At 38.0% G+C, this 15,384-nt stretch overlaps 1 protein-coding gene and 1 long non-coding RNA gene across 22 annotated transcripts in view; one reads left to right on the top strand and one right to left on the bottom strand.

Moving 5' to 3' along the window:
• The window catches only part of LOC105560631 (microtubule-actin cross-linking factor 1), a 109,200-nt gene extending 95,024 nt beyond the window's left edge, over positions 1-14,176 (top strand). For 11 of the 21 annotated variants that reach the window (XM_012009904.1, XM_012009903.1, XM_012009907.1 and 8 more), the window contains 14 exons: positions 74-321; positions 711-764; positions 1,385-1,462; positions 1,909-2,080; positions 2,193-2,310; positions 2,386-2,615; positions 2,728-2,845; positions 6,143-6,294; positions 9,116-9,272; positions 9,357-9,488; positions 9,572-9,755; positions 10,727-10,846; positions 11,220-11,279; positions 11,443-14,176. In XM_012009904.1, the coding sequence (XP_011865294.1) occupies positions 74-321; positions 711-764; positions 1,385-1,462; positions 1,909-2,080; positions 2,193-2,310; positions 2,386-2,615; positions 2,728-2,845; positions 6,143-6,294; positions 9,116-9,272; positions 9,357-9,488; positions 9,572-9,755; positions 10,727-10,846; positions 11,220-11,279; positions 11,443-11,605 (1,986 nt within the window). In that variant the 3' untranslated portion in view covers positions 11,606-14,176. The other 10 variants (XM_012009902.1, XM_012009890.1, XM_012009889.1 and 7 more) reach the window with 9 other exon arrangements.
• LOC105560629 lies at positions 4,760-6,136 on the bottom strand. Its single transcript, XR_001008846.1, has 2 exons — positions 5,985-6,136; positions 4,760-5,835 (listed from the first exon to the last, which is right to left on the bottom strand). It is a non-coding gene; the product is annotated as an uncharacterized LOC105560629 (long non-coding RNA).
• Positions 14,177-15,384: the final 1,208 nt, after the last annotated feature.

Here is a 15,384-nt window from a genome sequence, read left to right as displayed (position 1 = left end):
TTGTATTGTATATATTCGTCACATATTTTATATCTCACAGGAGAGACTGTCATTGTTACATGCATATTTGTAGGATCTTGATAATCTTCTTGAGGAGTTATTAGCCTGGCTCCACGGTTTGGAGAACACTTTGAACGCCTTGGAAGCGGAACCTTTGCCCGACGACAGGGCCACGCTCGAAATGCTTATCGCGGACCATAGAGAGTTTATGGAAAACACCAGCCGAAGACAAAACGAAATCGATCGCGTTTGCAAGGCCCGACAGATCAAGCCGATAAAGGACACGAGAAAAATATCGAAAGTCAGATCACCAGCGCCTACGTACGTATTTATCGACATGAAAATTTATAATACTAATATATTGATATCATTGAAATTCTTCTCATTTTTTCTGAAGTGATATGGATACGTGATGGATGCTGATAATATGCAACGACTTTGTATTTCATTATGCTTGTTCCATATTTGAATCGTTAAGCTTCGTTTGCATTGTGCTCGTATGTGTACAACATTTGTCTGTGCGTTTAATTGCTTTTATTTGTTTCACGAGTCTTACAATGCACATTGCAATTTTAGGAACAATTTCAGACCACCACGTTTGAGAGCATTTCTCACGTGCCTGCAGATTTTTTTATATCATCTTTTTATGTATCGAATTTTGTGTGTATTTAACTGTCGCATGATATGTTGCTTTTGCAATGGAATTTCAGTAAGGATCTCTATCAGGACGCCGAGCATGAACAGCCTCAGCCTCGTAAACAAAGGTGCGTTTGTCCATCATAACATATGTAAATCTTTTCTACATATCTTAATCGCATAGTCTTTTCGTAAGTACAGTGTTGTTGTGTGTTCAATATGTTTAGTAGAAATGTATGCGTTAATTTTTGTATGTTTTTGTGATATTCAAAACACAACATTCTCATTACACGATAATTCTTGTTAGCACAATAACTTAGTATCCAGAAACAAGAATCTGGAATTTAAGTGTATTTAACTCACTTGCTTTTCACTCGTGACATGCATAAACTTACTACTGTTCACAATGCACTGTTTTAAAAAATCAATCAGATATATTCTTTTGCGTTTTGTGTTAGGTATTTGTTACATTATTATAATGCATACGCATAGCTTTAAGACATCGTCACAATTAACAATCTCTTTCAACACAATGTGAAGCTGATTTTAAACATTTCTCAAATACAATTTTCACGTGTACATGAAAATCGTATATTCGATAAAAACTCGCGCTAGTTTCACACTTTTATAATCTAATACATGAAAAAAAACTATCTATAAACTAGAATGCTGTATCAAAGAGGAGCGTTTTATAGATGCCTTATTTAGTAGAGAATGTTTGAGTGATGTGACGCATGTTCCTGTTTAGCCGAGGCAGCCCAGGTCGTGACAGAACGCCAGACCTTTCATTGCCACACATCGGTCCACGCTTCCCACCCAAAGGAAGGTTCGTTACGCCTAGTCTTATTCGAATTCATTCCACGTCGTTTCATAATTTTCACCCGAATCATACAGACATTACTACGCCGTACAACTCAGCGTATCATACAACTCACTAGTGTCTCGGTAATGGGATTCTTGTCTTATTTTTCTTTTTGCGGGATGTGGTTGGGTTTGATGAATTGTTACTGTTCGTTCACAAAATTGTCTGTCTTGTACTGGAAGTGTGAAGTTTTGGGTTTTCTGACGTTTACATTTTAACTTGTTATCGAGTTTTCCTTTATTCTCGCGAATATCGTACCCTTGCGTTATAGGTATCTTTCTGAAATTAGATCGGACTAATTGCCTTAATCAAAAGGACGTTTCTCATATTGCTAATTTTTACATCGTAGATATATATGTCGACAAATTTTCGTATACAAATGCAGTACATATTTTCTTTTCTACAAGCAGCAAAGGAGCCGAGCCGGAATTCCGCAGTCCGAGAGTTAAGCTTCTCTGGGATAAATGGCGCCACGTTTGGATGCTGGCGTGGGAACGTCAACGTCGTCTTCAGGATAAATATAATTACATTCAGGAGCTGGATCGCGTGGCTAACTTTAGCTGGGAAGATTGGCGCAAACGGGTAAGACTTGCAACATAGATTCGTTTCTCTTTCACTTTTAATAGAAATAAAAATCTAATTATTTATCTGTGTCATTATCACAAACTGTTTAAATGCGTGATATTTATTGCAGTTCCTGAAATTCATGAATCACAAGAAATCCAGGCTGACGGATTTGTTCAGAAAGATGGATAAAAACAACGATGGACTTATACCAAGGGAGGACTTCATTCAAGGAATTATGAACACCAGTATTTATCACGTTTCCTTATTTTCCAAACAAGAACATGTGCATGTCTATACTATTCTAATTGTTTAATTCACAGAATTCGAAACGTCTCGTCTGGAGATGGGCGCTGTTGCTGATCTTTTTGATCGTCACGGCGAGGGCTTGATAGATTGGAAGGAGTTCATCGCCGCTCTACGACCCGATTGGGAAGAACGTCGGACCTACAACGACACGGACAAGATACATGACGAAGTTAAACGGCTGGTCATGCTCTGCACCTGTCGCCAAAAGTTCCGTGTTTTCCAAGTTGGCGAAGGAAAATACCGAGTACGTGTAGAGTTGTAACGATTCGTTTAACTGATTTTAATTACGATCTCGTATTATTAATATCACTGATGTATCACGTATGACTTTGATCGTAATGACCGCGAAATTGCAGTTTGGTGACAGCCAGAAGCTTCGGTTGGTTCGAATCCTGCGATCCACTGTCATGGTGCGTGTTGGTGGAGGCTGGGTAGCGTTAGATGAATTCCTCCTAAAGAACGATCCATGCCGCGGTAAGTATTCACGACAAGCCTTTAATCTGCGTGATATATATAGACGATCCGAGATTAGGCTGAGATAAATTGTAACCGTATACTGGTCCACGAATTTTTTTATTGCCAGTAGTAAGGAAAAAGAAAGTAAATAATCAAAACGACTGTAACCGAGTGAACTTGGGCTGAGTTAATGCAAAACATGTTTGCAAGGCAAATTACTCCTTAATACCAAGTAATTATAACTTTAAAAAGAAATTTTCTATGGTACTGTTTCCTTCTCTCTATCCTTTTTTTCCCCCAAGAGGCAATTAAACTTGTGTTCCCGTTTAATTTCGGTATTTCTAATAATCGAAAATGATGCTTTTGAGTATATGTTCTTATAACAATGTGTTAACGTTTGGTTTTTGTTTCCATCGCTCTTCATATCAGTCGACATTACTTTGCTGCATTAAATATAGGAATGTAGTATCATTTAATGAATTCATCGTCATTAACGAAAGCATACCTGAACGTCGATTTGGTATAACTATTCGTATACTTAATAACCGAAACTAATTAAAACTATATTAAGATTATCTATATGCTATATGTACGATTTCGACTCCCCTGAGGTATCATAACATTACCATTAATCAGACATTAAGTGCAATTCATTGTTAACTTAATATTTAAAGAAGAATTGAGAGAGTAGCATATACACTCGCTGTTTATTGCTTTTGCTTATCTAGTAACAACTTTTCCGGTATATGTACATTGGGTTACTCCGTTGGCTTTTGATTGATAAGTAAAAGGGTCAATCCGGTACTATTTTTTACATTGTACTTTGATTATATTTACACTATGCATGATAATTAATTTAATTACGTACCTTTGAATTGCGTAAACGTTCGGTACTAAAGAAAATGTCCATTGTCGTTTCTCTCTAACGCTCTCTCTAAACTTCTCTTTTATTTTCTCTCTCCTTTTCCGCCAATGGTAAATTCATCAATTTCGAAATATCAGTCTTGAGATAATCATTAGGTGTACGTCAGAAAACCTTTTTTCTGGTATAGTACGATTTCACGAGTAGTAAGTAATATTACAGTAGGCATATCTAACGTCTTGTTACTGTGTACTAACGTTAATATAACTGTTCCTTACTGTCCGTCAATCCTCCTTACACTCCCGTACGTCTAACTCTACGACAAACGTTTCTGTTTGTTTGATTTTCTTTTGTTTTACGTTTGTTTACCGAATACGTTTCCGTCGTCCGAAAATTACAAAATTTCCAAATCGCGGCGCATGCATGAATACGTATCTCGCTCTTCCTAATCGACTCCGTCTCTCGAATCGTGATTAACTCGTTAAGTTTTTCTAATGCCAATACCGGATCCTAACAAACCGGAACAACATGAGGGTTGGTGTCCGCTCGGTGAGAACTGTTTTACGTGCACATTATTCGTTCATGGTCTATACGTTGAACGAAACTCGCGCGTTCGATTATTAAAATGTCTTATTCGCGAGACTCCATTTATATTGGATGTCGGTGACGCATTACTAATAGCAACTGCTACAGTATAGACCATGAAGGTGATATCCCTGCGTATGGTGCATGACCTTATTGGCTTGTTCGAACTGATTTTTCGAAGTGTTGCCTTTTTGTTGAGTATGTCTATATACGTGCGTATACGGTTGTATTATATAGAACGATTAAATATTGGCAATTACTGTCTGGACAAGGTAAATGGATTTGCGCAGGTTGAAATTAACGCTGTAGTTACTGCGCTACGCTAATGTCATCGTCTTACATTTTGATGCAATTTCGAGTATCATTTTAACAAAAAATAGTGCCTGTGTTTATAGTGATGCAGGTTTACGAATGTAATATACTGCAGTCGTTTCGCTTTCTTTCCCCCGTTTTGTATTTATTGAATCCTTTTTTTTCTTTCTTAATTTTGGTGGATGGTTTATGTTAGCCAGTTTATTCCTTATTTGATGATTATTTTCCGTGTTAAATGTTCTACCTCTGTAGTAATATTCAATGTGATTATTTCATCTATTGATTTGCAGTGATCAATTTTGGTGTATCCTACTGTAGTATCCCTTTTCTGTAGAAATTTTAATAGCCCTGCTAGAAGATAACCAATGCATGTTTAGTTTGAGATTGTCTTTACAATTATTTATCATACTGGGAAATGAGTTTTGTATATGAATATTAAAATATCTCCCCCCTCTTTTCCCTTTTTTGAGTTCATTTATCATTCAAATGTTACATTAAAGTTAAAATACATTGGTTTCTTTTGGCATGGTTTACGCGTATAATCCCAAAAGATTTTTTTTGTATACAGAGAGTTCTAGGAATGTCGTACTTTCTTCCGGCTAAAAATTCAAGAAATATATACAAATATATCTAAGGATAAGTGGGAAAAAATAAATAACTATAAGTTTCGAGTAAATTTTTATTAACAAAAATCAATTTTTTTCACGTGAAAGACATTCTGGGATACTCTATGTCTATAATATTCATTAATCGCTTAGGGATATTGTGAAATGTACGATAACGAACTTAAGTTATCATATTTTCATTGAAAGAGTGGAAGTACAGAAAATAAATTTTATCGCGAATCGCACATTTTATACGAATATCCTAAGCACCGAATTCAGTATTGTACAAAATCGAGTCAGTGTCAGAATATTTAGTGGCTGTGTCGTAAATTTTATTTGTGCAATAATCGTGATAAACTTAACTTGATTCGAGTGACTGTTTCAATAAGTTTGTACCTCTGAATTATTCGATTTTATGATACCGAAATTTTTCGACCATATATTCTAAATACGCTGTCTTTTCTTTTTTTTTCCATGACACAAACTCACACCTGGACACGCCACACATGCATACATGTACTCGAAAACACGCACGCATACCGTGAAACATTTTTGTCGCCTTTTTTTTCTCTTTCTCAAAACAATTTCTCCTGTCCATTATTGCCGCTGCTCATTGACGACGCGCATGCCTTGATATTGTAAACCTGTAAAATATATATATCGTTACACCTTCCGCTCCACATAACTCATGACTCTCGTTCCGGATGTTGCCGTTCCGATATTTACACACTCGTTTTCGCTTTCATATTTTTTTCCCCTTTTTTTTCTCTCGTTAAACTAACACGTCACGTACCGTTCTCGCGTCCGTTATCTCATCTCGACGTCATCCGTTCCCGCTCTCTGTCTCCGGACTGTTTTCTTGTACAAAATAATGTCTCTCTGGCACCTCCTCTCGTACCCCGCATCCCCGAAACGCCTTTTCCCTAACTGCGTGCACGCAACACACTGTAGCCAAGGGAAGAACGAATATCGAGCTGCGGGAGCAATTTATACTGGCGGACGGTGTTAGCCAAACTATGACGGCCTTCCGGTCCAAGCCGAGCCCGACCTCGACGCTGCAGCGTACGCAAATGTCCTCCACCAATGCCGGACCGATCACCAAGGTAAGCAGGGTCCATTGTCCAATCGTGGAATCCTCAAACGCGACGTACGGTACTCATTCTCGCCTTGCCTTCTACTTCTCTGCCGTTAATTTGTAAATTAAACTCGCGAATTAGATCTTTGGGTGCCGCTGTGGTATCGCAATAGAACAATTAAAATTGCACGGACAACTCTATCAACGTTGATTCACGGTCTCATCGATGACATCCGTAAGTACACGACCACTTTTCGTCATCCGTCTGCCTAGCCGTTTGACGTTCGCATGAGCATGGCAGTTTCCAGTCAGTTGCATTGTTTGAACACGTAGAGGCAGCTAGAAATAGATGACGCTTGTCTACTCTCATCACTGGTCAGTCTTGTAAAAAAAAAAACAGTTTGATTACCCCAATTAAAAGCCAGACCCGTCGTGTCTTCGTCTCAATCTCTTCGTTCGACCTCAGGAGATGCGATTTCGTAAATTTCTTGCCTATCTTCTCCGCAAATCCTTCCCGACCCCGTCGCTTCGCAACAGCGAGGGGAGACTGGACTTCCCAACTCCACACAATCACTTGTCCCTGAAAAATCCTATGACGACAAATATTACATTAAATATAAATTGAAAAAAGTTATATATTGTGACCCGAGTCAACCGTTAATAGGAAAAAAAAAGACACGTTGGAATCATCTGTCAGTTTAGCGCGGAGATAGCTGTTCGTTTCAGGAATATTTTTCACTCGTTGGTGCCGTGAGCCTCCCAAGAGAGGGGGGGGAGGGCCCACTACGATTGCATGAGGAAGCTAAAGATTTTCATTTGTGGTGTAGCGGAGGAGTTTATGAGCCAGCTGATGCCGATATTTGAGAATTTGAGGCAAAAGGAGGACCTCCCGTGCTCGTATCCCCTTCACATGCACGCCCCCTCTTATCATTGGGTAAATAACGAAATTTTTCTCAATTTTCTATCTTTTTGCCGTTCGTGTGATGCTGTACACACTTGAGTTTGGGTTTTGAGTGCGGCCGCGACACGCGACTTGAGTCGATCGACGGTGCCATTATGCATTTCCATGGACTGTCATTTGCTTTTTCTTTCTCTGCTGCTTCTCTATATTTATGTATTACGGGAATTCCCCGATGATGCATAAATACCGGAAGTTCTGAGCGATAATTTATGATTAATCCACGATAGCACAAGTGATTATTCATGTGTCACAATCACTTCCGACTGTAAAATTGATAAGTGCATGTCAGAAGAAATGTGTGCCGTATGTAAAGAGAACAAGTAATGTGAAGGAGAATGGATAGAAACGGAGGCTTAGAAAAAGGAGTTTCAGTTTCCGGCTCATTATCATGTATCTCGTGTCACTTTATCTCTGCCTCACGCCTGCCCATTTTTCTGTAAGGAATGTATAGAGGAGGCTCTCACGTGCCTCGACTGTAAACTCACTTTGCGGTCTGGTACCACTCGAGGTAGATTCATAGCACGTTACATCGCGAAATGCAACACCACGTCGCATTCAAGCACATTATTCTGCATCGAATTGGTTTTCTTTTTGGTTGATCGTTGAATGTGTCTGATATATTTTGTGTCAGAATTATTTGGACGCCTCTTAACTCCCCTGACCCTTGCCCCCTCGACAGATCGATTGTATTGATGTAATCTACCCAACTTTGAGCATGATTAGATTTCTCTCTCGCTGTTTCTCACCTCATTTTCTAACGCGATGCGAACATCGAGCAACGAATTAAATTTTACGGATTAATTTCTCGAGTTTTGCGTGCACTTTTCGTCTCGTAGCCGAAAAACCAGTCATTAACATCGTCGATAACGATCGCAAAATTTCCTCGTGCCAGCAACTTGAAATCGAACTTTTGCAAATGAGCTCGTGACAGTAGACCCGTTTATTCGTACGGCAAAGTGCATCGGGGATATGTAGTCAATTTAATTGAACATGAACATGCATAACGAATGTCGTGTCCTGTATTGCTGCGTGCGTAGTGGCATTGATCGGAGATACCTCGAATCACCATAAGCTACTATATCTCTCCCAACTTCTTGTGGTAAGTTTTGCATGACACTTCGCTTTACCTACTACCCGAATCTGGTAACTGTGTTTATTTTACATTCGTATTATTTAATCTTGATATTTTTTAACAGCTTCGACGAGCGTAAGACCGCAGACCGGTATATCTTCACTAAGTCCACAGGCTGTGCACAAGTTTGTGTTGCTTGTTAAACTTTTGACGATAATAACTCCGTGGATTTACCGAAATCTAATTTAAGAATTTCAATTCTTATAGGCAAAAGGACTTTTATAATTTACCTGCTGCGTTTATCTACTAGTATTTTTTTTAGAGAGTCATCGTTAAAGTAATAATCGAAGACTATCATTTATGTTTTATTAGTTATTCTTTTACATCTTTTCGTGGGATCTCGTTTTTACAGTAGAGTATTAGAGAAAGCACGTGTATTTTCTATTACCATGAAAATACTAATTTAGTGTGATTTAATGAATTAATTTATACACATAGACGTGTCTTAATTTCCAATACTGCTTGATTTTATTTTTATTAATATATCGCAGAAAGCTAAAACTACTGCATTGTAAGCAGCAAACATTTTTTTCTACTCTTCAGTAGCTTGGAGAAATATTTAAAGAATATTTCGCGCGACGTAACTTGCACACAGCTAATATTAGCAGTTACTAATAATTAGGCGGCAGAGAACGCGTAATACGAAACCGTACTAATCCGATAGTCGTATTGGACATGAATTAGATGTATAATAGCTTCTGCTCTTGCACGCGTTTAAATGTAAACTTTATCAGGTAACTTGGTTTTACCATCTAGGTGAGAGAACGCAGTGCTCGCAGCGTACCTATGGGTCAGTCGCGAGCTTCGCGTTCATCCTTGAGCGCCGGCACGCCTGACAGCCTTAGCGACAACGAAAGTTCCTTCAAGATATCTAGAAAAGCCAGCACGCCTTATAGATCTACCGTAACGCCTGGTAAGATCCTGAATTAGAACCCAGAAACATTATTAATTATGAAATAACGAGGACACTACAATTAATGTTGCGACACTTCTGCAGGTGGTAGCCGTCCGTCCAGCAGGCCAGCATCAAGACCTGCCTCCCGACCAACCAGTAGACCGAGTAGCCGACCTGCGTCCAGACAAGGAAGTAAACCGCCTAGTCGATACGGATCAACGCAGTCGTTGGATGGTACACATACGTTTCTCTTTTATACTTTCTGATATTCCCCATTCTTTGGCCGAGTCTTGATAGATTATGTCTGATCTGGTTAGATGATTCGTGCACTCCAAGTCGCATTCCGCGAAGGACCATCATAGGCGGCTCTGGTAATACTCCGACGTCCAGTAGACACAACAGCGTATCCGGTAGAAAGCTTGCAACTCCGATGAACGGCTCGAGTTCTCGACCTCGCACTCCAACGGGATTAATTAGCCCCGCCAGTGGAGTGCCTTCCAGGTTTGTACTTTACACGCGTCGCCCCACATCGAAATACCTCTGAAATAGACCGTGAACTAACTTGCATTAGTGTGCCTTTAATAGAAATATGTGTAACCACAATTGCGTGCATATAAATTAACGATTCGACCACTGTCTCACTTTACGTCAAACTGATAGTTCAACGAATGTTCGACATGTTTATCCCAAGGGAATCGATGATTTGCCTTTTAGTTTTTTGTTTAACCCTTCCCTTTCTTTTTCGTTTTACTCATTTTTTGTTTTTTATCCCCTGACATTACGATCGTACCGCGCACGTACAACACGTACCACGTAAAATACCATTCAAGCATTCGAATGTGAAGAAATAAAAGACGAAATATAACCCGACGACGCATCACGCATTAAATTGATCGAGTCTCTTACTACATCTCGTGTTAACCGCAAAACATTTACACGACTAATCGGTCGGGTATAGTGTTTCAGCAATCATTAACAGATCTGGTTAACAACATTTTTTAGGTTTGGCTCAATCCATAGAGCTTCGAGCATACCAACCCTGACTGGTGTCGGAACACCTATCAGGTAAAGCAAATTAACGAATCGGCAATTTCACATAAAACTGGTTCGGGGTAGCTGATTCTGCAGCTTTCATTTTGCATTATGCACTCTATCATTACGAGCCTATATGAGCCTATTAGAAATGAGAAATGCAGCAAAATGCAAAGTAGAAAGTTGCGAAATGTCTTGTGGTGTAGGGACATCGCTTTTTATAAGAGACGTACTTTTGATTGCGGTGATGGACGTGGTACATTTACGCTCATTTTTTTCACCGTTATTTCATTTCGATCCTTGCAATTGTATCTTTCCTCGTTTCTTCCTCTTCGTCTGTTTGATTCTCGTAAAACGCGAAAAGAGATTCCGTTGTCGTACACTAACTGCGATATACGTTCATGCGGTAATTAAATAACGTTTCGATGGTAATGCCTTAGCCGCTCTAGGATACCCGTATATGTGGGAGTGGATATAAAATCTCCTCAGTCGACCACCAGCAATATGTCTACTCACTCAACACAAAGCAACCATTCTACGATTTCTACTGATTCCACTGGGTATGGCTGAACTGCCGCTTTACTGTAACCCGTTTTCCGTTTCTTCTCACAACGTTTTACTTTTCAAGCATCGTAGAACTTCTAGCAACAATATTATTTAACACCCTGTGCTTGTTGTGTCTATCTCTCATTGAAATCTAATCTTGAAATTGTATACTATACCGCATGGCTTTATTTTATTTGGCAAAAACAGCTCGCTTCTTTTCTTCATCTGGTTATATCAGCGGCTCTTCTTTGTATTTGTATCGTAGCTAAAGTATTCATGTATCATCACTACTTGACGCTGGTAACTTCTACATACGCATTGCAGATTTTAATTATAACAGTTTTTATATTTAAGTTCCTCAACTAACGTTTTCTTTCATAACGCTAGGAGCAGTTCCCTGTGCACAAATTCAGCAACTAACATACCAACAGCGATTAAACAAGCTAGGTAAACATTAATATTAATTCAGAAATTTTCACTTTTCTCCTCCATTCGTTCGCTGAACATATGCCTAAAGAAAGGTGTCAATATCGGTTTGCATTTGAGCTTCAGTGACGTCGAAGGACTGCGCTCGGTTACACACGTGCGCTTATACGATCGGTTATTTCAGGGTACGTACACCGTCCAGTGGATCCAGCACACCGCTACCACCGTCTTCGAAGTTATCGAGGAAACCCTCCGGAGCTTCCGACACGTCCGTGTCGGGAACGACCCCGAGCACACGAAAGGGAAAGCCCACGCCGATCGAACAGCGCGCGCCGTTCCGATTGTAATAGCTTATTAACGAATACATATAGCTTGTAAAATCAGCGTATTATATGCCCGAACGAGAATAAATATAAAACATCCCCGCCGCGAATTTAAAAATGACCGCACGGTTATTGCAGGGAACATACGAATGGTTTATAGTTGTTGTATGATGAGAGACAGAGAGAAAAGCGCATGTGATGTGTGCTAAATTGACTGGATCAAAATTTCGTGGGAGGTAAGTGATGAACTTAGAAGTTATGATTTCATCATTTCGTTGAATTTCGCCAAGTACTGAATGCCATTAAAATTACGGATACCAATGAGTATTTCATACTCTCTTAGGGTAAGGGATTACAAACAGTTGGGGAAATTTATTTATTTCGTGCCCGCGTTAGAAAGTGCTTAAAGCGTCTATCTAGTTTGTAATAACACATAACACTGAAGTAAATTATTGTTATAAATACCATAATCTTGGTATTACCGAAAGTGCAGGGTAATGCTGTATAATTGAAAATATTTAGGTGAGATATAACAATATCTCGGCCGACTTTCTCGATAAGGACAATACTGCTAAAAAGATTTTAGCGTAAAAAAGATCAGCGTTATATGTATTATAATTACGCTTATGTTTGATATATATAACTAGATGCCTGTGTAATTACTTTTATATAATTTAATATAGTTTGCTCATTTCGCATGCATCCCTCTGCATGCTGTATACACCGCGTGAACCGTCGAGGGCTTTCTCGATGAAAATTTTTGAGCTATATTTGAGCAAATTGTATGTATACACGAAGACATTAATTTATTTAATATTTTTGCTTGACTTATTTGTATTCGTCGTGCGACGTAATTAACGTCTAATTCGCATTTGTTAAAAAAAAAGAAAGAGAAACCTTGTATGCGATTTTAGATTTTAGATGATACAGATTGTGAATCGACATTCATTTTTGTTATCCGTTTCGCAAATTGCACCGTACATATTCGATTAGTTAATTGTGCTTACAAAAATCCGATTAGATATATATTGTAATTTTTTTCATATTATATACAAATTGGGTAAGCTCAGATTTGTAAAACCGTAGATGTTAATTTTTACAAATCTGCTTTATATTATTTTCGAAATATTTTGATGTATGTATTTGTATTATTGCGAAACGGAATATCTCGTTGCTTTGTGGAGAAATACGACAGTAATCAAATGTAGTTTAGGATTACGCGCGAGTTTAATCCTCGAGCGGCCGCATTTAAAAAGTGCAATTCTTTCGTAGATATTATTTTCGCAAAATAATGTCTATGAAATTCTTTTAACCACATCTTTTGCGCATCAATATATGTGAAATTAAATACAAACAGGCTAAGATCATTCACGTGCCCGCTCTAAGATTAATGTGCGATATGCTTTTGTTACGTGTTTGCGAATCGATTTATCGATTACTGATCAATTAATAAGTAAATAATTATTATATAATTATAATTATATAATTATATAAAGTATATAATTATTAATTATAATTTACTAATGAGAGATTTAAGAGTTCGGGGGAACATACCTAACAGCGTTAAAATAATAATAAAAAAAAAGAGAAAACTATACGTGTGAATAGTTAAGTAAAATATATTCCATTGCGCGAAGTGTGGCCTGTTAGGTGACGGGTAGAAAAGAGAAACTCTGAAAAAAAGACATTTCCATTTTTTTTATATATCTATACTTTTAGATGCGATTAATGTAACGGAGATATGACTCGCTGCCTCTTATAAATATTACGTAATGCGATTAATCTTATTAACAACTTCTCAACGTATGATCTTTGTTTCTTTTTCACTTACCGAGAAGTGCTGTGTATGATGCTAATAATAATATTATTAATAATGATGATACAGTGATAAAAGAAATATAACAGACACACGCACACACATATTTCAATGAGAAACATATTTTCAACCCTTTTCATTTTTAGGCAATTGTTTCATTGTTGTGCATCATGCAAATGTAAAGAAACATGTACATATGATATTGGCGCGCGCATAAGGTTTTCTTTCATATTCGCACTTTTGAATCGAAGTCGTGGTGTGTCACGGGATCCTGCTGTTGCTTGTGTCCTCGTCAATGTCTAAATTAAACATAGCTATTTAAATACATAGTGATCTTGGGAGAACGGTTTTCCTCGAAACAGATAACGCGCCAACTCCGATCCCCCAGTGTTAACTGACAGTCGCATTGTATAATATATCACGCAGGTACCAAACCCGGGGAGGATCCGATGGAAAAAGCGACGCTTCGTGCACGCTACGCCAAAAAAGGCTTACCAAGTATTTCGGCCAACATTGCGTGCGCTTGTAGACACGTAATTTACGAAGGTACACGTGTGTGTCTGGACGAGTTTTGCGCAGTTTTTGTCTTTTACAAACGCTCTGGGTTTACACTTTTAAGAATGCGCCTGTTGTATTACTGACCGTTGTAATCGGAATAAATATGTTTTCGCACTGAAGACCGAGGACGAGATACGAATATATGGATGTCGGTGTGCAAGAGAGAATCACTGTCAAAAGGATGTGTAAAGTTATCAGAATGGTGTTTCTCTACCAGACAACTCTGTGTCGTGTGTTCTCTCATACCCTTCCTTCTCCGATTTAATCACTGTCGTTATATTCGATGTTTTTCGTAGGAAGTAACATATGGCATAGCAATATCGGCAAATACGTTTTACAGTAATGATTATTGCGCATTGTTGCAGGTGCCAGACATTGAAACTTTTTTATAATACACAAAATAAGTGTATAATCTAGCTATAAAGCTATTCTGAGCCAAAAAATGTAACATAGTACAGCTAGAAAAATAATGAATCGCTCGCATAGTGATTTCAGATACCATTAACTTCGACATCTGACCATTTTTCGAGTACCCAGCTCCGGCATGAACACTGCACTATATCTGGAACAAAATGATATTGATCTATTTAAATATTTTAAATTATGATATTAACCATCTTTTCGCATTGGCGATCGAACTTAGGAAATGGATTAGACCAATTTCAATCTGTAGAATGTGTAAAAAAGGAAACTAAATACGTCATATTGTTGATACGAAAAATGTGCGAAACTTAATATAACGGTAAACGCAAAATATATTTTTTGAGAGATCCATGGTCTTACATGAGCACGAACTGCTATGAAGTGTAGACACAGCGAAAGAAATTTATAATAAATACATTTGGAGTTTTTAAAAGTGCAACGCGCTTAGTATACTCCTATCTGACTACCTCTAATCTCCTGACGCTTCGTCGATTTTGAAGAATTTAAATTCTCGCGGCTCGCGAACCCTTAGATTTAAAGTTCTGGGAATGCTTACAATCTTGGTGTCGACTCTTTGCCGATTAGCACAGTGTCCTGATACTTTGCTAATTTTCAAGTTTAATCTTTCTTTTATCGACTTTTCGATTAGGACACTTAAAGATAAGAGGAATTCTTGGAGTATTAGTACTCACTTTTCTTTAACGCTTTTCTCTAATGTCTATAATTAATTTTTTTTATTTAGTTTAAGATACTTCACTTTTATCAGCGATGTTAGTGCATTTTCCTAACAACTCGGGGAAGTAATGTTTATACCGTTATATCTGACTATATCTGACCACGTCTGCTTTTTGATATATATATTTATAGGTAAATGGATGCATTATAAATTGGATGTAATCTGACCAAATTTTATCACATCTAACATTATTTGATACAATTAGATAAAATTGGATATATAGCTTTTTCCCCCGGGAATATATGGTATACTTGACATTTCTTCTATATT

The sequence above is a fragment of the Vollenhovia emeryi genome, unplaced genomic scaffold (genome assembly GCF_000949405.1).
Source record: "Vollenhovia emeryi isolate VEMERY1.0 unplaced genomic scaffold, V.emery_V1.0 DF939226.1, whole genome shotgun sequence".
Lineage (NCBI taxonomy): Eukaryota > Metazoa > Arthropoda > Insecta > Hymenoptera > Formicidae > Vollenhovia > Vollenhovia emeryi.
The sequence above is the reverse complement of the archived record's forward strand: the minus strand, read 5'-3'. Positions and strand labels throughout refer to the sequence as shown.